The sequence below is a fragment of the Haliotis asinina genome, chromosome 16, assembly GCF_037392515.1.
Source record: "Haliotis asinina isolate JCU_RB_2024 chromosome 16, JCU_Hal_asi_v2, whole genome shotgun sequence".
Taxonomy (NCBI): domain Eukaryota; kingdom Metazoa; phylum Mollusca; class Gastropoda; order Lepetellida; family Haliotidae; genus Haliotis; species Haliotis asinina.
Window position 1 is genome coordinate 46,842,944 of NC_090295.1, and position 22,784 is coordinate 46,865,727.

A 22,784-nucleotide genomic window follows, 5' to 3' on the forward strand; every position below is an offset into this window, starting at 1 on the left:
AGGGTACAGAGCTACGCTTGCAGTGATTAATACTTTCACCTTTCGAGTTGATTTCCTCCATACTGAAAAAATTCCTACTTCAGGCTTTTACTTGATACAGTTGGAATATTGCGGTGAGGAAAAAAACCCACAGATAAATGAGAGTGAGGAAATATGCTTTTGCAACCCTTTTACTGCCGCCTCGACGAATATGACGAATTTCGCATTTATTCAATGGAAGTTACCTACCCTTATAAACCCGCGAAGATGGCGCTGTGATCCGCCATTTTTCGACAGACGCGCATCGGCTGGAAATGCCTGTGACCAACTCGCATTGTGAAACATTTCCTAGAAATAATGCCAAGAAAGAACAGTATATCGACAAATGACCCCACAGAAGTTGAATCACTGGTAGATTTAATTATATAATAATGTTATGACGTCCCAATTTTGTAAGACGCCCACTGGAGTGATTAGGCTAACATTACACACCGGCTTCTGTTGACTTTGTTACACGTTTGTGTTCAAGGGAAAAAACTCACAAATTTGATAATGTACGCTCAGTCGACTGATAATATTGAGCCATTCTATGGAAAGCTCTAAGACGATTTGACATATATTCTCATGGACATACACGTGCAAAAACGTTTTTGTTCTATATCGTGATATCCTTTCAACCTTTCTCTTTTTAAGACCTTGGCCTTTGCATGTAGCAGCCCAGCACCGGCTGCAGACCTAGAACGTGTATTATTTATAATGAACTATGTTTTTTCAGATTTATGAAAAAACATTACGTCTGAGAAAGTCATGATATTGTATATCAAAAGCACTGAATATATATTTGTTTTGTAGTTAATAAGCAACCATGAAAATATTAGCATATTTGACCAAAGTACTTCTTTTGCTTGTGACAAGGTTATCTGTACATAATGAATCTGTACACATACACAACATGTAGGTTTTATGTACATTGATTCATCATGTTCTGTTATTCATAAAGCTAAGACTGTCACTGGCAATTACTGTTTTGTCGGTCAGTAATATATGAAGTTGAAAACCTTGCATCTTTTTGTTAAAGGGGCACTGATGCGGAGCGAATAACGTTTCCCACCAACGGTCTAATTACGAAACCAAACCGCAAATTGGTCAGCGCCCGCTCCTTCGACCGTGACGGACAAAGGAACTGGGCTCCTGTCCATATTAGCACAATTTCTTCGCCTAAACAGACAGGAGGCCGGATGCCCATAATATGCCATTTGTTTAAAAATATCCATGGTATTCCTTGTCTGATCGTAACCAAATATCCCAGCAGTGTAGTTCTTTTCGGATGCTTGGATGGTATAGTTACTGATCCAATTTGATCCTATTTCTGTGTTTTTAACCTCGATATTTAATCATGTTAGATGAAAATATGATGTCTACAGGAACGTAGCAAGCCATTTGTTTCAGTACGGAAGATTGCAAAAGCTTTATATTTAGGTAGTTTTGAGTGTTGGTTGAGCTGTGATAGCAAATATCATACGTCAATTTTGGTAGCTATGGTAGCTACAATGGTTTATTATTTATGCTAATAAAAACACACGGTTGATTTATTTGAATTCGTAAACAAAAAACGATGACTTTGCCTTTGGTAGAGAAATCTGAAAATTTTCTTACGTAAAAACCCCTTATTTCACCTATTTACCCAAGTACACAGCAAATGCCTGTGTGTATTCCTTATGTAACGAAATTCCGTTGGTATCCTCAAAACAGTTTCGGCCCATAAGTGTTTTCAGGCTGCATGCGACACAGAGATTACATCTTCCGTGCTGTAACTCGCGTTTGAACCTACACGTGTTATTTGTCATCATTCTCTGGATGGTCAATTAATGAATTTATAACAGGTATAATTAGTAGTAACACCACTTCGGTTACTCAACAAAGGTTCCCATTTGGCATTTCTCCTGTCTGGAGTAAATACTCAACATTATAAATTAAGGTCTGTAATGGCAAATGTATTGTATGTTATGTAATATGTGCATGTAAGTGATGCAAGAGGGTTTATCAGCTGAGTTACAAAAACAAACATCGATCAAAGGATTAACCGATGACACACTGATTGATTAATTACTTTTATCTCCTAGCGGATTTGTCAAAAGGCAGTGTGTGTAGATGACTACACCCTGTCGTAAAGAGTGAGAGCAAAAACAACATTCTCCCTTCAAAGAATTAACCACCCTTGCGTTGATTGATTGATTGTTCATTATTGGTTAACTAAATTACTTAGAATAGTGGACATCATACAATTAGTTGCCAGGTGTGCTATCTTGGGAGACCAATGAGAGGTTTATCTGGTTTTCACTAACGAAAGACGTGAAACGATGTGTTACTTTTTCGCAAACTAGACAGTTGTAAGACACGCGACACAGGGCATGATTATTTACCAGCTGCAGATGAATGGAATACGATTTCTTTTACGTGGATATTGATGGATGCATTCCTGAACAAGGTAGTAGCCTGACATTGTTGCTATAAAATTAGTCTGTTTTACATTCATTATTTGCATTTTGTTTTAATTTATTTGTTGTAGCATTCAGCAGAATCTGTATGACAGAAAACACACACTAGATCGCGTATGTGTGTGAAATAGGATCCACATTGACAATGTATAAATGTTGCTGTTATGTTAGAAATTTACTATGAGTATAAGCAGATCGTGTGTTCTTTTATTAATTTTCAGAATCATACAAATATGACAATAAACTAATCAGGGTTATGAGACAAAATATAGAGACGTACATTGGCTTCGTTATTTTTCTGTCCTAATAGTTTTTTTACCATTTCTAGCACTGGCAGATGATTAACCTTAAAAGTTGTTGAATTGTTTTCATAATACCTTTGGAATGAAGTAAAAATGACTTCACCTAATTTGTTCTGTCTATAATTAAACTATCAGTTGCGCTTACGGAATGCGCAGCAGAGGTCACGAACCAGTCACGAATTCTGGGATATCATCCGGGTACTCACGGGAGAAAAACAATAACAAACGTTTATACCAGTCCACGGAAATTGCTCCGCATCAGTGCCCCTTTAAGAATGATTATACTTGATGATGCTGCATGCTACACCTCAATGTTTTAGTTATTTATTAATTTACGTTCTGTTCAAGGGTCATTGAACCAGTCTGGTACCTGCTAAAGCTTGCATAATTTACTTTGTTGCCTGTTATGTGAAGAAAATTATCATCTGTGGCTGAATAATAGTGACTTAAAAACAGACTGGTTGATAGCAACAGTGTCTTAAGCTGACCCTTCACAGCATGCAGAATTTGACCCAGACAAGCACAATATAGAATGTATATTTATGAGTATTACCAGATTAATTGATACCCAGTCAAAGGCCACCCAGAATACCCACTGACATAGCTGATCATGTGTCACTTTATTTGTTTAGGTTTTTTTCTCTTTTTTTTATATTTATCTTTTATTCTGAAACACTTATCTGAGTTATTCCAGATGTGTTTATCTGTGAATGTGACATATTTTTAAAAAAAACCCAAATACTTGTTTCCAGACATTCACTAACCATGTGACGTATGTGAAGTTCGGGTCACAGCTCGAGTTGTCTCGCTGTGAGAACCAGAGCTGTGGCTGCTCAAGGGTCCACTGTCCATTCTGTGGGGTCCACAATTTCAAACCGTCACGTCCTGCCAGGGTCAGGGATCACCTCAACCAGACCCACTTCAAGCATGCTGTGCTGTATCGAGGTATGTTCCTTCTTCAAGTTAATCCTAAATTTCTTGTGACTGGACACAACTTTATGGCTTTATCATTCTGCTTAGGTGTCAGAACAGTGTTTTTTACTATAAGAATTTACCCAGGGTACATTTCAACTGTACAAATATATCATGGTGACTTCAGCACTTGTTTTGAATTCCAATCACAAGAATGAAAACTAAGTAATGTAAATTTGCATATTTAAATGTCTGTTGCATGTAAATAGAAAAGAGTGTTGTAATAGTGTGTTGTAAGAGTCATAGCAATAATCAAATTGTCCATTAGCTTTTGCTTGTGTTTGCAGGTAGAAACCTGGTCAAGTGCTATATGCAGTGTGATGCAGCACCTGGACACTTCCATTGTCCACACTGCCCTAAACAACTCCTCAAGAAAGCTGGCTTCCTCTACCACCTGCGCAATCACCTGCGGAAGGCGGTATGTCCTAGGGTACAGTTAGAGAACTAGATATGTAGAAGCAGTTGTATTCTGATACAGTTAAAGAAAATCACAATGAGATCATAACGTCACGTTTTATTCAATATGAGACCTGGGTTTTACCTTGACTCACAAACTAAGGGGTCCTGGCATCCCCAAGTACATGTATTAGTTTTAATAAGTGTAGATAACTGTTCATTCTGATAATTTGCTAAGAGCCTAGACTGAACCATTGATCATCTGGACTGATGGTTGAAATGATACTCATAACTGCTCTGAAAGAAACAACCAAACACTAATCAAAGTCTCAGATATGTTGTAGGTACATGGAATAATATTTTGCATGCAGTGATTTGATTTTCTGTATTCATACTTGACATTTGTGCATGCTAGATACACATTTGTGCAGCGTGTGAAACCCTGGCATCAATGAAGTATGGTTCAGATGCACATTGAAATCCGTCAGCCCTTGTGCATAGACAAAATCTGCTATAAAGTAACAGTGTAATAAGCACCAATATTCAGCTTGTGATCTGTGTTTCTTTAATCATCCTTATGTACTTACTGAATACAGGCATCACCTATGACTCCCATTACTATATTACTGTGAATTGTAGGATTCTCTCGTTTGTAACATGCAGCTCTTTGTTTGCCTTTCAATATGTCACACTTGAAGCAGCATATATGTCATTTTGTGTCCTTGTCCAAGTTAGGGAGGTTAGGTAGCCTGGCGGTTGAAGTGTTCACTCATCATGCCGAGGACCAGGGATCGATTCTCCACATGGGTACAAAGTGTGAAGCTTATTTCTGCCACAATATTGCTGGAACATTGCTAAAAGCAATACAGAAACTAAACTTACTTACTCATTCTTGTCCAAGGTCTTGTCCGAATAAGATACTGTGAGGTCAAGTTAGATCAGCTAATAAAAAACATAATCCCTGCAATTAAACTGAAGTTAAAAGATAAGTTTGGTCAAGTGGACTCAAAATTCAGCACAGACTGACATATATAACAGGCTGTAATTTCATATTGTTTACCGCCTGTGTTGTAGGGTAAACCAGAGTCTTTGGTCCAGGCCCCAAACTTCAAACATCCTCAGAAGGTTCTGTTTGATGGTGAGTAAAATGTGATGAGCAGAGGTAAGGGAAGTAGGTACCCTGAATCACATAGTGTATGTTACCCATGAAGGTCTGGAGTAGAACAGGCCTTCAGCAACCCATGCTTGCTATAAGAGGCAACTTTGCTTGTCACAAGAGGATACTAACAGGATTGGGTGGTCAGGCTTGCTGACTTGTTTGACACAGTTCATCGGTTCCAAATTGTGCAGATTGATGCTCATGCTGTTAATCACTGGATTGTCCAGTCCAAACTCAGTTATTTACAAACTGCCACCATATAGCTGGAATATTTCTGAGTGCAGCGTAAGACTAAACTCACTCACTCACTATTCTGTATGTACTACTGATAATTTGAACACCTGACTTTTTCATATTACTATTGTAGATCTTTCATATTACAGAATCAGATGTTCTGTCAGTTGTTTCGAGTAGTATGTTAACTGAAGAAAGTGAAGAATAACAATAACTTCAGGCTATTTTCCCACTTTCTCCAATATGAATCACACTGCCCTTTAATTGGTACACTGTTCAAAGCAGCATAAATCAAACTCTCCCATCCGCCCACCCATAACTCACTCACTCACTCACTCACTCACTCACTCACTCACTCACTCACTCACTCACTCACTCACTCACTCACTTTCACTCACTCACTCACTCATCATAAGTATGTATGATGCAGGTCATGTGATCCAGCTCTGCTCCAATCAGTGTGAAGGAACCCTAGGCAGACATTACCACTGTCCATTGTGTGAGGAGAAGAAGTTTGAAGAGATGGGGTCATTGTCAAGTCACTTGTGGAGATGTCGGGAGATCCGCAGCTTGAAAGACAAGCCATCTGTGGACTTGCCAGAAAGGAAGAATGTTGAGGAACTGTGGAAGGCCAATATGGCTTTTAACACTACTGTTCCTCATCCCAGGGAGAAATTTGGGAGTAAGGTACATCTGAGCAAAGAGAACTTTGGCTAACATATTCTTAGCTCTGATAATATCCCCCTGAGCAAATGTCTCATGTCATGTAATCTGTCTAAGCCATTAAACAGCATTCAGACTTCTCAAGTTCTGATATTCAGACCAACATGCCTGTTTTTTGAATACCTAAACCAAATTTAAGAGATCCATGCTTGGTGCAGTGTCAGATGATGACAAGGTAATAAGAATTATCAACTTTAATGAGACAGTATATCCAACATGTTAGAAGGATGCCTTCAGAAAGAATACAATAAAATTATATTCCTGGTAAACTAATGAATATTGTGGGTGTCGTTCAAACTGACCTGTGGAGAACCCGTGTAGACTTGGCCCTTAGTAATGTTGTAAGACGTGACTGTCGGGATTGGATGGTCAGGCTCATTGACATTTGTGACACAGGTCATTGTATCCCAGTTGCATGGACATATGTTCATGCTGTTTATAACTTGATTGTCTTGTCCTGACTCGATTTTTAACAGACGCATGGCTTACAAACTAGAAGACCAGTTATGAATGCAAATAATCAAAGTTACAGTTTTGCTGATATTTAATATATGCCATGTTGTTTGTGAGCACCGATTCAGGTAGCCTCCAAGTGGAACTTCCATCGGAATAAGGAGCATTTTTTGTGTGTTATGGAATACTGACATCATTGTTGGATTGGTTCAGTTTCATGTGTGATTTCAAACTTAAATCCTTTCTGAGTTTACACTTCCGTTGTTTCAGTGTCACATGTCAGTTGTGAGAAACTTGGGTGACCTCCCCCTAGAGAGGTGCCAGGACCAAGGCTGCTGTCGAAATCGTTTTCACTGTACTCTTTGTCCTTCAACAAAATTTAAGCTGGCATTTCTAAGCCATCTGCAAGAACACTACCTTAGCCACTGGAACAGCCGTGCAGTGTTTGGAGGTGAGAAACGAATATAACTGATTTCTTTTTGAGGGGTGACTGATTTGAAAACAATCCAGTGCCACTGAATCATGGTTTTTAGATTGAAAAACATTGAAAAATGAGTTTTTTAAAATAAAAGTTTAAATGAAAATGGTTGATTAATTAAGGTGAACAAATTCCATGCACTGTTATATTCTCTCATTAGTGTTTTATCATCCCCAAGGCTCAGGTGCTTGTGTGTAAAGCCTTGAATTTTTTCTTTTATTAGTTGGAATATTTTGGCATAAAATTAAATGAACGGTGGTCAGTTCCTGGGTAAAACTGCCTTTTGTTAAAGACATACACTTAAATATATTTGATTGTATTCTCTTATGTCTACATTTTTATATATGCATATACATGTGTGTGTATATGTATTCTTCAACATTTCATCAAACTATGGTGGTTTCTTTTTCTTTTTCATTTTATGTAATTGTTATGTAAAAGTCATTTTATTTTGCTAATTTTATTTATTTTGGGGTTGATTACTAAAAAAGTGTAAGCCCTGTTATCTATGACTGGGAATTGTCGCTTGTACAGGCATCACTGATCTGCCAGGCCCAGATTCAGTTATTGGCAGACTGCTATTACCAAGCTAACATAGAGAATATACACTCGCTGTCAATGATAATACCAAAGTAGATCTCTGTAATACCCTGAGGTGGGGGGTGGGGTAGCCTAGTGGTTAGAGTTTAGTTCATCATGCTGAAGACCCATGATTCGACTCCCCACATTAGAAATGTTTGAAGCCCATTTCTGGTGTCCCCCACTGTCATATTTTTAGAATAACCATATCACTCAATCACTTACTTAATACCCCAGACATTAGGGCAGACATTAGGGGTAGTTCTCATATAACATACAGTGCTTTGAAGGTCAAGGTCAATATAAGAAAAGGCATGGAAAAGTTTACATTCTTTACTGGAGTGGGACAAAGATTCAGTAGAAATCCTTTCCTGGGGAGGTTTTAACATCTGTAGGTCAAGGTCATCTGGAGATCAAGGCTGCTGGTTTAGGGTCATACTTTTTGCTGCAGCCTACAGCTACCTGGTGTGCTATCAGCCTTGTCTCCCACGATACGGCTTCTCTGTGTATCACTACCACTGTCCAGTGTGTGGGCAGTCTCGCAGGAGGAAGACACAGTTCATCAACCACCTTCAGGAGTGCCTGCAACCAAGTTTCAAGACAGGTATGTTTCAGATGTATGAAGAGCATAGACATTATTAGTGAGTACTCACTCACTGAAAACATGGCTTTATGGCACATGGAACTGAGGTGATTACAAGTATAGCGGAGGTAAAACGCCATGGCTAATCTTCTTATTTACATCATATGTTATTTCAGAATCTACTGAGACGGACATCCACAGAGCTGATGAGAAGGAAGATGCTGAGGAACCTCACCAAGATGTGGAAGTGCCTTGTGATGCTGATTATGGGGAAGGGGAAGACAACACAGTACTGGAGAAAACTGTATCAAATTCATTAGAAGAGACAGCTGTAATAGGGGATGCTGGGAATAAAGATGTTTCCATGGAAATGAGCGAGCAGAGGACAAATGATGATCAGAAGAAAGCCATGGAGGTATTCTTACATTGTTGAAAAAGATGTTTGTTGTGATGTTGAGGGATTTAACATGGTATGCAAGATTACTGCGTTTCTATTAACATGTGTATGGGAATAGGGTGAGAGAGAACGCGATAGTGGATAAGACTGATAATGCCTACTGACCAAAGGCATCTTCACAGCAGCCCACAAATGCTAGTGAGTGCTTGATCCTGAATGCCTGTGCCCATTCACCAACCTCGCAGCTGGCTTGCCAAGTGAACCAAAATGGTGACCATGTTTAATGTCATTCATCACTACTTGCCCATTTCCATAACGTCCAACAAGAGGACAAGAAGCTATTCAGCTTGTCCCGGAAGAACATGAGTTGGTCACAAATGTTTTAATGTAACCAAGTGCTCACATCTGTTCAGGACCAATGCGAACTCTCACAAGAGGCAATAGCGCAGGTACTCACGGTTCTGAAAATGCCTCTGGTCAGCTGAAAGCAGTATTTGGAACCACAGGTTATTAGGTTTGAAGATGACCATACTCAGACATGGTTTGTTGACTCAACCAACCAGTCCTACCACTCCCCAGGCAGGGACTTTATACACTGGAATACAGGGGCGAGCGATCCTCTTTAGTCAGATGTTTGAGCAGGAGTTAGGCCCAACATACGTTGCATTCTAAGCATGCGTTAATGAAGTCATCCAAACACTTTTCATCAATATTGCACATCACATGTTTATCAAGAAAAACATGCACACACCCACACACTATTGCCGAAGTGGGAATTGGTTTTACATCAGCTCTGATGGAAAGCTACGTGAATTTGATGTTGTGGTGATTTCGACAATGGCATTGCCAACACTATATCAGGGAAGTACATGCGTGATCAGAGTGCACAAACAGTTTCATCTGTAGGGTGGAAGCCCAGTTCCTGTCGTGAGACGTTTTATTTACAACTGAAATCCGGAAGTTAAATTATGTAAAGAGCAAATAAACATCAATATAATTTACCTGAGATCGTCAAAACCACTTCAGATGCTGATACAATGTCATTAACTCTATTTTTGTAGGAAACACATGATATTTTTGTATGAAATAGATGAATATATCTTTATCACTCAAGGTAAGCAAAATCAAACTTTAAATGATATCAAAGATCAAAATTACATATTTGTCTTACATCGTCAAAAGCCCCTAACACCCTTGGATATGATAGGTGTATATTTGACAAACACATTTAGATTTTATAAGTATACTGGGTAGATTTAGGATGGAACTTACTATAAAAATGCATGCTGGGCAACATCAAGCTTTAGAAAGGTATATAACAAATGTACACAGAGATAAGCTAACAGTATCACCAAAGCTGCTGATAACATCTAGACATACCATGCATCTCCAAACTTCATAGTTATATATTCTTTTTATATATGGACTGTTAGGGTGAGCTTACGCAACCAAAAATCATTCTGCTAGAGTTCAGCTGTTCAGCTGACTACAAGACATGGTAACAGACAATGAGCAAGATAATAGAGCACAGCCCCTCTGTAGAATACCTTGCAACCAACACATATCACATCTTCATGGGAGTGAGTGAGCTGAGTTTTACGCCACACTCAGCAGTATTCCAGCTATATGAGGGTCACCTTCATGTATGGTGACCACAACCCAAAGATGATAGAGTGGGAACATTGCTTAACGCAGCACAAAACCTCATTCACTCCCTTACTCACTGTCCCTGTCATAAAATAAGCAGTTGTACTTTTTTGAATTTCAATTTTCGCAAGAAAATTAATCCTTTTTGCCTCTTGCAAGTTTATCAGTTATATACACCTGAAGGAAGCACCCGATTTCGTTTTTTTTTCTCCTAGGTGTGTTTTGTTTTTCATGTAACTTTATGTTGTCCATGTTTTGACAGTGTGTGAGTATGTGTTGCCTTAACTCGCAATATTGTTGGGTCAATGCCTGTACTATCTGACAGTGAAAGCCAGTTAACTTACACGAACTACCGATGACTTTGTCTTCTTTTCAGTCCCACTACACTGGTAATGTTTTTCAGGTCTTCAACACAGTGCTGGCCATCTTATCACCAGAGTTTATCTCATCCCTTGCCTATGACGGGCCTGTGGAGGACTTGCTGAGGGCAGTTGCCATGGATACTGGCATTGAATGGTTGTCATCTCCAGGTGTCAACAGTAACCCTGTCTACTCCATCAGCGGAGAGGTGAACAGTATCGTCAGAGCCAAGCAGATGTTGAGACAGGTTTGAACATCTGTTGATCAGTCTTTGATCTTTAGTCTGTGATGACTTGTACACAGATTAATCAACACATGGTAAATACAGACTAACTGCCATACCTGATTTGGGGCATTAGATGTCAGAAGTGTTATCTCAAAATGTTATGAAGTAAATTAGATCTACACCCTGAAGTGAAAATAATGAGGTAATGATATAAGAATTACAGTCATTGAGACTTGCGATGAATGCTCATTGTCTAATGTGTTCCAGAGTCTCCCAATGTCTCTGCAGGAGTCTCACCAAGAGATCTCTACATCCAGCAGTGATAATGGTAAGGAGAGTATAGACTGGTGGGTAGCTTAGGTTTTTCTGCAGAGTTTTGTCCCTTGTAGAAGCTGTTTTTGTGCAGAGGTGTGTCCCTTGTAATAGCTGTTTTTGCAGACCTCTGTTTTGTTGGGATACCAGTTTAGAAATGGTACCTCCAAAACAGTGGATGTCATGATTGAAATCCATGAATTGACAATATTGGAAAATGAACCCAAGCCTTTGTTGTGATGCTTGACACATCATCCAGATTCCTTCTTCTCAGAAGCAGACATCTACTTGATATATTTGTCTTATATTTATTTACATGTTCATTGTTTTACATCACAGCTTTGTCATTTTAATGTTAAGATGTTACAGTTTTATGTGGGTTTATGAAGGGAAAACATTTTCAACCAAGCAGAAAATTTTATTGCGTATATTTTTCTTAATTAGCAATGGAAGTCCGAATATTCTGGCTTGTACACAGGGAGAATCTGATAAAATGGAGGCAGTTGCTTTGGAGACTGATCTAAAACAAGTAAATTATACTTATTTCAGATGCATCTGTCAACATTCTGGAAACACCCCGACACATTTCTGATGCAGCCTCACATGCAAGTGACACAGCAAGTAAACAAGGAGTCCATCTAAAGTCCAATGGTATCCAGGACACCAGATCTAGAGAGCTGCAATACACAGATGATGTCTGGCCAGCCCTCTCAAATTTTGCTACAAATCACCATAGCAGATCATCCAGATCCTCTTGGAACACTCAGGCTAACACTGAAGATGATATTTCAAATAACCTAGGGGAACAAGTCATGGTGAAGCAAGAGACACCCAGTAAGGAGAGACTGATTAATGCTTTGGAAATGTTGTCTTCAGCTGTTGAGATTGTCAAGAAGAAAGAGGAGAGTCAATTGGCGGGAGAAGAAGCAAGTTGTTTGGTTAGAGAAACAGACAACCAGACAGCACAAGTGGATTTTCAGATCACGAAAGCAACATCATCAGTTAGCAGTCAGGAAGTTTTTGGAACTCAGAGGACAAGGAAGAGAGGACATGTTGATGTTTCTCCTCCAGAATCAGTGACTAGAAAAAGTAAGAGAAAACTTTCCTCTTCTGCTCGACAAAACAGGCGAGGAATGAGACATGAATCCCCACCTCCATCTGGTGATGCTTTGAACAATCCTTGCTCAGACAAAGAAGTAACTGCTGGATCAAATCTAAAAGGTATAATAAGTACAGAGGAGCAGTCTGGGAAATCTAGTGGAAGACCAAGGGGACGACCAAAAGGAAGTTCAGGCAGGACTACCCAGAAACATGAAAATGTCACCCCACCAACTATAAAAAGATATTCAACTCGAGGAAATAAAGTAGACTTCTCTCTCCTTGCCACAGGAAAGAAAAGGAAAGAGGCTAAACCTGACAAAAAACTGTCTCAGGAAAAGACTCCTCCATCAACCAGTCCTCATTCCCAGACACTGATGATAGAAAAGAAGGGAATTCCAGAATCTCAAGAAATAGTGGATGAAGAGCAAGACTCCCTTGTCAGTTCATCAAAGTCAAAGGGGAGACACAGAAAACAAGATCTGAATCAGTCCGAAGTGGAATATGGAACATCTCTATCCAAGCATCTATCAGGGACCACTTCTGTTGTTTCTTCCTCAAAATCTAAGGTCCAGGAGGATGAGAGCAGAAAAGAGAAAGATATGAGAGAGGGTATTCAGCAGCCTAGGGTTGAACAGGAAACGGGAGATGGAGAGGAAGACAGTGAGTCTATTCTTCAGGGAAGGCTCAAACATAACACCTCCCCTTCAGTGAGTTCTTCACAGTCCTGGACACAGACAGAGATGGAGGTATCTGATGAAGTGGAATCTGCCTTTGAAAATTCTGATGATGAGGAGGTGACTTCTAGTCGAGCTTCTTATAGACTAGTATACAGCAGCATGGCAGTCGTGCCAGTGGTCACCTTCAACATGCAATCTCAAAGCATGTCCAGACAACTCATTGGAACCAATGTGAAAAAGAACACATATAATACAGAACCTAGAGCGATGAGTAAAGACCTGAAACGGTTTGACTGTCCTCTGTGTGAGTTTCAGTCTGATTCCTTCCTCAATGTTGTCAGCCATTGTTCCAAAGAGCATGAGACAGATGACAGCCTTCACTGCAATGACTGCATGGTCATATGTCTGGATGAGGATTCCAAGGAAGATCATAAGAAACATTGCCATAAAGGGAGGCCGAATGAATCTGAGAGGAAGCACCATGCGTGTCCACAGTGTTCTTTCACATCTGAGGACTTTGCGAAAGTTTCGGACCACTTAATTTCTGAGCATGATGTTGAGCGTCTTAGATGTGATGTCTGTGAGAGGGTGTTCAGCCAGCACAAAGCAATGGACATACACCTGTCCATGAAACATGGCCCTCGGCAAAAGGCAAGTTCTCAGTTTCAAAAGCCTTCAACTAAGTGTCCTTTTTGTTCATTTGATGAAGATGACTTCCAGGCACTGTCTTCTCATCTGATATTGGAACATGATGTAACTAGCCCGTTACGTTGTGATGTCTGTGAAAGAGTCCTTGACACTGACTCCGATCTTGAAGCTCATCTCAACAATCACCATGGACCATTTGAGGAAGGATCAAGTTCTAACAGATGCTCTGAATGTGGGATGGTTTGTAAAACAAAGACGACTTTAATTCAACACCAGGTGTATATCCACAAAATGAAGTCCAAAAAGAACACAAAAACTCCCAGTTTGGAGTGTAAAACTTGTTACTTCAAAGCTAAGACTGTGCAGGAAATGAGAGAACACCGCTTGCAGCACAAATTAGGTGTTCATGAGTGTAAAGACTGTAATATGACCTTCAACTCAAAACCTAACCTTCAGTTCCACATGCAGCTTCATCATAAGAAGTCTCACCCTGCCAAGTGTGATATTTGTGGAAAAGTGTTCAAACATAAACGATATATAATTGGTCACCGGAAACGTCATTTTGGAACCAAGAAATTTAAGTGCAGTGAGTGTGGGAAAGCGTTTTATGAGAAATGCACCCTCAAGGCTCATGAGCAGATTCACAAGGAACCTAGTGAGAGGGAATACAGATTTGTATGCCCATTTTGTGGCAATCGTTACTCAAGCAAAAGCAATTTCAATGATCATTTAAACAAACACACTGGGGAAAAACCTTATAAGTGCACCCACTGTGATAAATCATTCGGGTTCCGTAGCCAGCTTGCCCAGCACAGGATCTTCGCCCATTCCACAGATCGGCCTTTCAAGTGTAAAGAATGCAACAAGAGCTTTAAGATGGCATCGAAGTTACAGCAGCACATGATTGGCCATACAGGAACCAGCAAGCACATGTGTGAAAGATGCAATCAGGCATACTGTACATCTGCATCTTTGAGGATCCATCAACAGAAATGCCGAGGAACAGTTGTGAAAAAACGGCCCTTGACCTCACAAGTTTCATTTGAGACCAATCCCAATGTCGTTACTGTGTCAGAATCAGAAGTTCAGATGGCAGTGATGAATTCATATGTTGTGATGAACCATTCTGGCATTGACCTTGAACCCCAGTTGGACGGTAGCAGCCAGGAGCAGCAGACGGAGATCTATCTGTGTAGTGTGTGTGAGATTGGGTTTACGAGGTACGAGGATGCCAAACATCATATTGACACTGAGCACGAGGAAATGGGAGTGGAGGAAGAGAGTGTTGTTATGGTAGAGGAAGAGTGTATTCCAGAGGAATCAAATGTCATGGTAGATCCAACAATACAACTGACAGAGATCAGCATGGCAGAAGCAGACACCATGTCTGAAACAAGCACAAGACATGTCGTTTATCACACTTAACATAGGATCAGCAGATCTGTAAAGCCTTCAATACTAAAATACAGATGTTCAAGAATGTGAAAAAGTGATAACATGTCCAAAGTAATGTAAATATAAAATGGAAAATTCTCAGGCATATGCAGAGATGATGTTCAAAAGGATAGAGACAAATATTTTTTTCTGGATTTGCCCATTTGAGGTGACAAAATTAATGTGATTGACTCCTGCTGATCTGAAACCTCTCAGATCGGTGTGTTCAACCTGTGTTGTATGCAGTAGACTACAGGTAAGAAAAGGAAAGGTGAGATGGTTGAACCAAGGACAAAGAAGGATCAAGAGGAAGTTCAAAGCAAAGGTTCCAGCATCAGGCTTTTCTCAGTCCGAGACACATATGATGGAAACAAAGGGGCTCCATAACACAGTCATAAAACAAAATGGAAACCATTGGTTCATGGGCCTTGAATTTATGTCGTCAGTGTGTGGTCTCCCTTTTACTTTTACATTTTGTATCTTGATACCAAGTTTGTCAAACTGGATGTTTATTGCATCAATAAGACTAGCTGTAATACATTCCTGATTTGGTCATATTTTCTTAGATATGAAGCTGAAACTCTACACATCCCAGTATACTGGAGGTGGTCAAGCATGTATTTGAGTCTGCTGGCCTGTGATCCACAGTTACTAAAGTTCTTTCAGTTCTCCTGTGTTAACAGCAAAGCTGCTTGTCAGATGCTGACTCAGCAATATTATGATCATTTCCCAGATACACATGAAAATGTTCCAGATGAATTGCAGTGTGACCATTATATCCACAACATTAGTTAGATAAGAAAGTCTTTCTTTCTAAGCATTCCTGTAACTGCAAGGCTGTTAGATCAGGTTGCTGACTTGGCACACGTACACATCAATCAATACTCAATTCAAACTGATGCCATGAATGTATTTCAGTATGAACAACATCCACATGAATTAGTTCAGCAGGAAAATAAATTTATTCTTTTAGATGAAATGATTTCAACATGGTGGATAAGTTTGTCAAGTTTACAAGATTAATTGTTAATATTTGCCATCTCTTGAAATTGTGAAATAATGTTCCTTGTTGATATTTATTATTGGAAGTTCACCTTGATATCAAGCAGATGATCTCTCGTGAAAAATGTCAAACTGCTTGTTATAGATTATATGTCTTGTTAAATAAACCTGTTGAAAATACAATTGTTAATTCTGTTTTGAGGCCTCCATCCATCTTAGCCAACCCACTAGTGACCCCAAGATTAGGAGTTGTGAATTGTCATCAATACTCAAGTTTCTTGTTTAACTCCCCACATAAAATGTCCAGTTACAGAAAGATGGTTTATTATTACTCTGAGCTGAAATAAAATTGCAGTTTTATGTTGCATCCAAGAGTGTGCTTGAGTGGGTCCTTGCTATTGTTCCAACAAATATTACAGAGTTAGCCTTCTGAGATACCAAGCTCATTTTAACATTTACAATCACTAAGAGTATACCGACTCGAAATAAAAAGAGAAAAGATCAGTTTTATTTACTGAATGGAAGATTCATCCATCAGTTCATGATTACCCAACAAAATCAAAACAGAACACAACTATATTTTCAAGAGTTTATTAGAAATCTCTGAAAACTAAAGGGATACATTAAGGTTCATACAGGAATGTTGTCAAAACAGATTAAGAAAAGTATCAAAGTTACATGTCATCTGCTCATTTCACATGTCACATAATCATGTTAATAGAAAATAACCACATATGTAAGATAAATATTATTTTGAAATAAACATAAAAATAACAATAATTGTAATAATTTTCTGTCTTAATAAATCAAACATACTAATCATCAAACATTCAAACTGATATTTGCATAATCATTTGCATAACAAAATAATTGTTTTAGTTTACATTCACATGTAATGCTTACACCTACGTGTTGGCTACCTGCCGTAAATTGAGTGGAAACAAGGTGTAAGCACAAAACAATTCCACCTGTGTAATAACCTCCCCTTCCCTGTCACCAGTGTTTCTGAAGTCGAAGGCCAGAAAGACCAGAAACACCAACAAAGAGGCCTAAGTCCAGTGAGATGGCTGGGAGGGACCAAACCATACATCTGATTGTAAGCTTGTTAAAACAATATTTTTAATCTAGGAAACCCATAGTACATAGTACATAGTAGTTCACTGCTGAGAAATTGTCTAACCAGGGACGTACTACAAAAATAATTTGATTAAATTTTGCTGGCTTTATTCTCTCAAAGACAACATCAAAAACTTAAAGAATCAGTTTTTGTATTGAAATTAATTACAGCTCATGCCTGAACATTTACTTAGTGAAACTAAAAAAAGTCTGCAGAACAGCCATAATTCATCATACATTGACTGTATTTCCAGACAGTTCTGAAAAACAGTATAAAGGGTATGAAGGCACAAACAGGTGATTATAAGGGGAGATCACTGTTGTTATGACAGTCAAATGAGTCAATGAAGAGTTGGCTCCCCTAGATAGCTGATAATATCGTAAGATGGTACCATCACCATAGTTGGTGATGTACACAGAATTCTTATGTTCCATATTAAGATATGTTGATTGTATTTACAGTATTATATTACTTTCAGAGTGACCATGACTACTGGTATGTCTACTGGTACGTAAACCCGCTAACATTTTGATAGAACGGTTCATCATGAGAGTGATTATTACAGATTTTCACAGCATTTCAACTGTTTCATGACTCAGTCACGCCAGGAACATGAGTACTGTGCTCACACACTGACTTTCACTATCAGGACAACTTGAATTTGGAAATGTTGATTAGCAGATCCTGGCACACCAAAAGAATATAACTGCATGGCAGCCTTCAACACCTAAATCACCAACTCTGTGAATCTCTCTCAGACCAATCAGCACTTAGGCAATCATTTGATTCGGTAGCATATTTACACATCCATACAACTTGCATTATTCCAAACAGGCCATGAAATATAAGCGAACTAACATACATTAACAACCTTACAACATTGTCAATGATTTGTCAATTTTGAAAACATTTAAAGTACTGCTGGGGTACAATCAATGATTGATAAGATTTTGCTCCAAAGAAACACAAGATGCAAGGCTAATTATCTCATATCTTTTTCTTAAACTACACTGCTTATGGCTCTTATGCTAATTAGCAGTCAACAGGTGATTGATAACTATTTATTGGGAAAATTTTCATCCCATCATTTCTAAGAAATGCAAAATGTCAAGGCTTATTGTTCTGTTTCTATCACCATACTTCCTAAGTAATCCTTTTGAATCAGTAGCAATATATGTCACTTTTAATACATGATTCACAAAACAAAATAAATAAATAAAAACATTATTCAGATTTTTAAGAAACACATGATTAAAAACAAATTATCTTTTTAGACTGTTTGAATCACAAGGGCCTATTAACAATCAACACCTGATTAATCTGAAGCTTCGACCCAACCTGAAGTTTCAACAAAGGAATATTTGAGTATGGGAAGTTTTCTAGTAACGGTAATGGAATCTTATTCTTGTATTTGCAATGAAGTGAAGGCAGTAAAAATATTAATCATTCATATTTTGGAACTTGAACATTGTATTGGCGCTGTAACTTTTGGACTGTTTCATCTTATGTGAGCTGCACTGAAAGCATCCATAGATTTTTACACACAGAGGTACTGCATTACAATATAATTTCTGATATTAATGAGTAATTTCTGATATTAATGAGTTTGAGTTTCTGTAAGGAATCATGACTCCATGACAACAAATATATCACGGTCCGAATGTTATAATGTGGATATAGACAGTATATTCTAGGATATCATATGCTACTTGATCATTGTACCATGTCGGAAATACTCCCACAGAAAGTAATATGTACATGAGTGCCATCTTAGTAAAATTAGCCTCAGTCTTATTCGTTTCGCTCCTACACTGAGTCAAACAAACCCTAGTTGGTCGTGTCAGGTAACCTTTGGGTGACCTATGACTGTCCAATCAAATGCAAGAATGGATTTAACCAATCACAAAACAGCTACTGTTTAGGGTTCATCAGGACTTACAACATTTCCTAGTCACTGACATTGATCTGTCAACAAACAAAAATTGCAGCATATGCACTTTGGGGTTTCTGCTGACATGATTACCATTAGCTAATATTTCCGCAGGTTGACATCCTTGAATATTGCCAAAACTTGATTTTCACCGAATGTTTACTCACTGTGTACTCACTGTGCATCACCCAGAAGCAATCATACAGAAATAGCATTCGGAATCGTTCGTGTACAAATCTTTTCGAGGTGAAAATGTCCACTTTCATGATTTGGTAAACTGTGGTCTGATTGGTCAATCTCAAAGGTTATGTGACATCACCTCCTACTAGGGTTTGTTAGACTCAACCACAGGAGCATAACGAAAACGTTTACCTAGACTGTACGGCAGTGGTAACATATGAGAAAAAAGATGTGTAGAACAATGGTAAAATGTGAAATGGTTTGATTTCTTTCAATACCTGTACCTTTTATCTGCTGGTCCACAAACCAAGAGACAAAAACAAATGAAAGTATCAGAAAACATAAATATGACAATATCTGTAAAGCATGTTTTCAAATCAAGTCTTGATTTTGAACATATAAGCTATATCTGCATGAGGGACCAATATTTACTAACTACAGTCAAGTCTACAATCACACCCTCTCTGACTGTAATTCCAGTTGTCTATATGTTACATTGACCAAATCAGGTCACTATTACCAGCTCTGTATCAAACTTGTGGTTTTTTCCCTTTAATCATACAGCAGGTTATTTCTTGAAATCCATTTTTTCAGAAATTTTCTTTTGGGCTGACACTGAGAATTCAGCAAACCATTTAACAGAGCTAAACAAATCCTTTCAAGTACCTTATATATGTAGAGTATAGAACATCAAAGCAATGGCACTTGCAAAAGGCAACTTATTTATTCACTTAAATTATTCGATTAAGTTTCATGCCAAGAGATCATGATTATTGTTTGAAACAATTTCAGCAAAATTCCCAACAGTATTATAGCAGGGGAACATCTACAATGGGATTCATACACACACCGATCTGGGACTTGAACCTGTCCCTCCACATAATGAGAGAACACAGTCACCACAAGGCTACAATACCTTCCATTTAAAGCTACTGAGAGAGGACAATTTTACATCAAGTAAATTACACATGAAATATACAAGTAGCAGACAACGGAACCTTGTTTAGGAAAATATATTTTTGTAAATTTGAGCAGCCTGAGGAACATGTTATTTGCTATTAAATATTTAGCTAAAATAGTGGCATGGGTGTGGTAAACCAAGTAACAATTAAATTACATAGTAACGACTAACAAGTAATTGCTGTCCCAGCAATCACATATTTAACAACAGATACCCTTGTCTGCTTGGGGTATTCCATGAACAAAAACATTTCACTGGGGAACAATTCCAGCATATGATTATGTGTTCTTACACATGTATGCTATCAGTAAGACTGGATATTGTTCCATTGTTACAGTACAATCATACTGCAGGATGCTATGACAGCTAAGATGTGATCCACACTGTAGCTTTGCTGGAAACTGAACCCAAGTCTTTGTGGCAAAATAAAAAACTTACAACCTAAAGCCAATGAAAAAGTCTTCACAAAATACTGTCATTTCTTATGTCGTGGTCCTGTCGATGACCAGGGTCCCTCTCTATAAAGAGAGACAAAATAAGAGTGACAATCATCTTGGTTCTATCAAAGCTTTGCAGAATTTCATCCAGGGCTTTGTTCCATGATGTGATCTCATGAAAACTGTCATAACTCTTTCACTTTTTTTATTAGGCTTTTGATTGTCATTGCATCAAGACTTTGCTTTGTAGGAAAGGATTGTAGGAAAGGACAAGGTCTCAGTTCCAAGAAGAACTCTCAGCATTAATGTGGAACTCAACACTTGGCTTATAGTTCAAGTGCTAAGACATTTAACACAAGATCAGCATGTTTGGATGGGACAGGGCTAAACATGCTCTTTGTATTGTTAAAGTACATAACCTAACAACTTCTGTCCAGAAACCTCAGCTGGTACAATGCTATGTCAACCAGTATCAGAGTATTGCTTAATGGTGAATCCAGATTCCTTCAGACCTCTACTCACAGTGTTTACCATAAACATGATTGGGATGGCCAATAATCATTAACAACTGACCAATAATACACAAAAAAATATACAGTAAAATAACAGATGACAAATTCAGTACATAAAACAAATGGAATGTCAGATTTAATTCACTGGTGGGTGAGTGAGTGAGTTGGGTTTTATGCCACTTTCAGCTATATTCCAGCAATACTCTGGTGGGGGGAGACCAGAAATAGGATTCACACAGCGAAACCACGTGAAGAATAGAAACCGAGCCTTTGGTGTGACAAGAGATGTTCTAACCACAAGGCTAGTGGTTCCCCACAGGTACCTGATAATATTACCCTCTTTGTATTGTGAGTGTAGTAATTATGATGAGAAAAAGGGCAAAACAATATAATATATGTAAAACAATATAACGTGTCTAAATGGCTAAACATTACAAGTTTAAGTGAGTGATTTCAGTTGAACGTTCTGTTCAAAAGTATTTCAGTATGTCATATTTTGATGTGGCAGGTAAGCCCCAAACAACACACACTCATAAATAATAACGATAATAGTGGATATTTCTAAAGTGTCTGTGTCCACCCACTGATGCAAGCTCATGGCGCATCTACATGGATTATAATTGTGGCATGTGCAGGATTTAGAATCCCAGACTGGCAGATCCTGGCTTTTCTGAGTTGCTCTGTTGTGACAGATTTGCATATTAGGTGAAAGAGTGCCATTATATAAAAAACAAATATTTTATCATCTAAAACAGGCTTCTGCAGAAGATACTGCTTTGCAGAGATCATGATATGTCTTTTCAAGGTGATATCACATAAATGAAATTGCATTACAATACTTTGCAGGCCTTTGTGATGTCATTGGTTACCATGACAACATTATCCAGTGACATCATTAATCCCTCTACTGAAAAAGGTGTTCAGCTGGACTTTTCATTCCAACATAATGAAGACACTGGTTATTACTGGGGTGGTAGGGTCAATATACTTTCACCCTCACACCTTTAAACTTTTATTGACTTATATATTGATTATGTAATGATTTGTCACACATACGCAAACTGCAGCAGTAGATCTGAACACCCCAGAATGCCGGAACACAAATACAGTGGCATTTAAATGTGGCAAGATGCTAAAAAAAGAAAGAGATACGTCCAAACATGGAATATAACAGAACAGAACGAAGGAGGCACATGTCAGGAGTAGAACAGTGCCCCCAGTTAGGGTCTACTCCTTCTTGCGGACTGTCTCCACTTGCTTGATGACCTCTGATGTGACCTCCCTCCCATGAGTCAGGATCTTCTGGGGTAGCAGGGACATGAACACTTTCACCTGGAGACAGATACATACAGACACTGTTTACTTTAAAAGAATATCTCTCAAAATTGGATGGGTAGTTGTACAGTAAAAATTATATCATATGAAAATATGGTGATCCAGATGAAATATCAGTCAAATGTTATGATTACAAATTCACACTGTGTGTG

The 22,784-nt window shown here is 38.5% G+C and overlaps 2 protein-coding genes across 2 annotated transcripts in view; one reads left to right on the forward strand and one right to left on the reverse strand.

Annotated features, from left to right (window-relative positions):
- Window positions 1–251: 251 nt before the first annotated feature.
- LOC137268003 (uncharacterized) lies at window positions 252–16,338 on the forward strand. Its single transcript, XM_067802474.1, has 11 exons — window positions 252–390; window positions 3,532–3,724; window positions 4,039–4,169; window positions 5,222–5,285; window positions 5,971–6,227; window positions 6,987–7,167; window positions 8,225–8,377; window positions 8,533–8,771; window positions 10,804–11,007; window positions 11,254–11,314; window positions 11,848–16,338. The coding sequence occupies exons 1-11, from the start codon at window positions 337–339 to the stop codon at window positions 15,147–15,149; spliced, it is 4,839 nt and encodes a 1,612-aa protein (XP_067658575.1). The 5' UTR covers window positions 252–336; the 3' UTR covers window positions 15,150–16,338.
- A 4,065-nt stretch (window positions 16,339–20,403) lies between these two features.
- The window catches only part of LOC137268966 (uncharacterized), a 40,886-nt gene continuing 38,505 nt past the window's right edge, over window positions 20,404–22,784 (reverse strand). Inside the window, exon 9 of the mRNA XM_067803590.1 lies at window positions 20,404–22,629. Within this exon, the coding sequence (XP_067659691.1) occupies window positions 22,525–22,629 (105 nt within the window). The 3' untranslated portion in view covers window positions 20,404–22,524. The remainder of the gene's footprint in view (window positions 22,630–22,784) is intronic.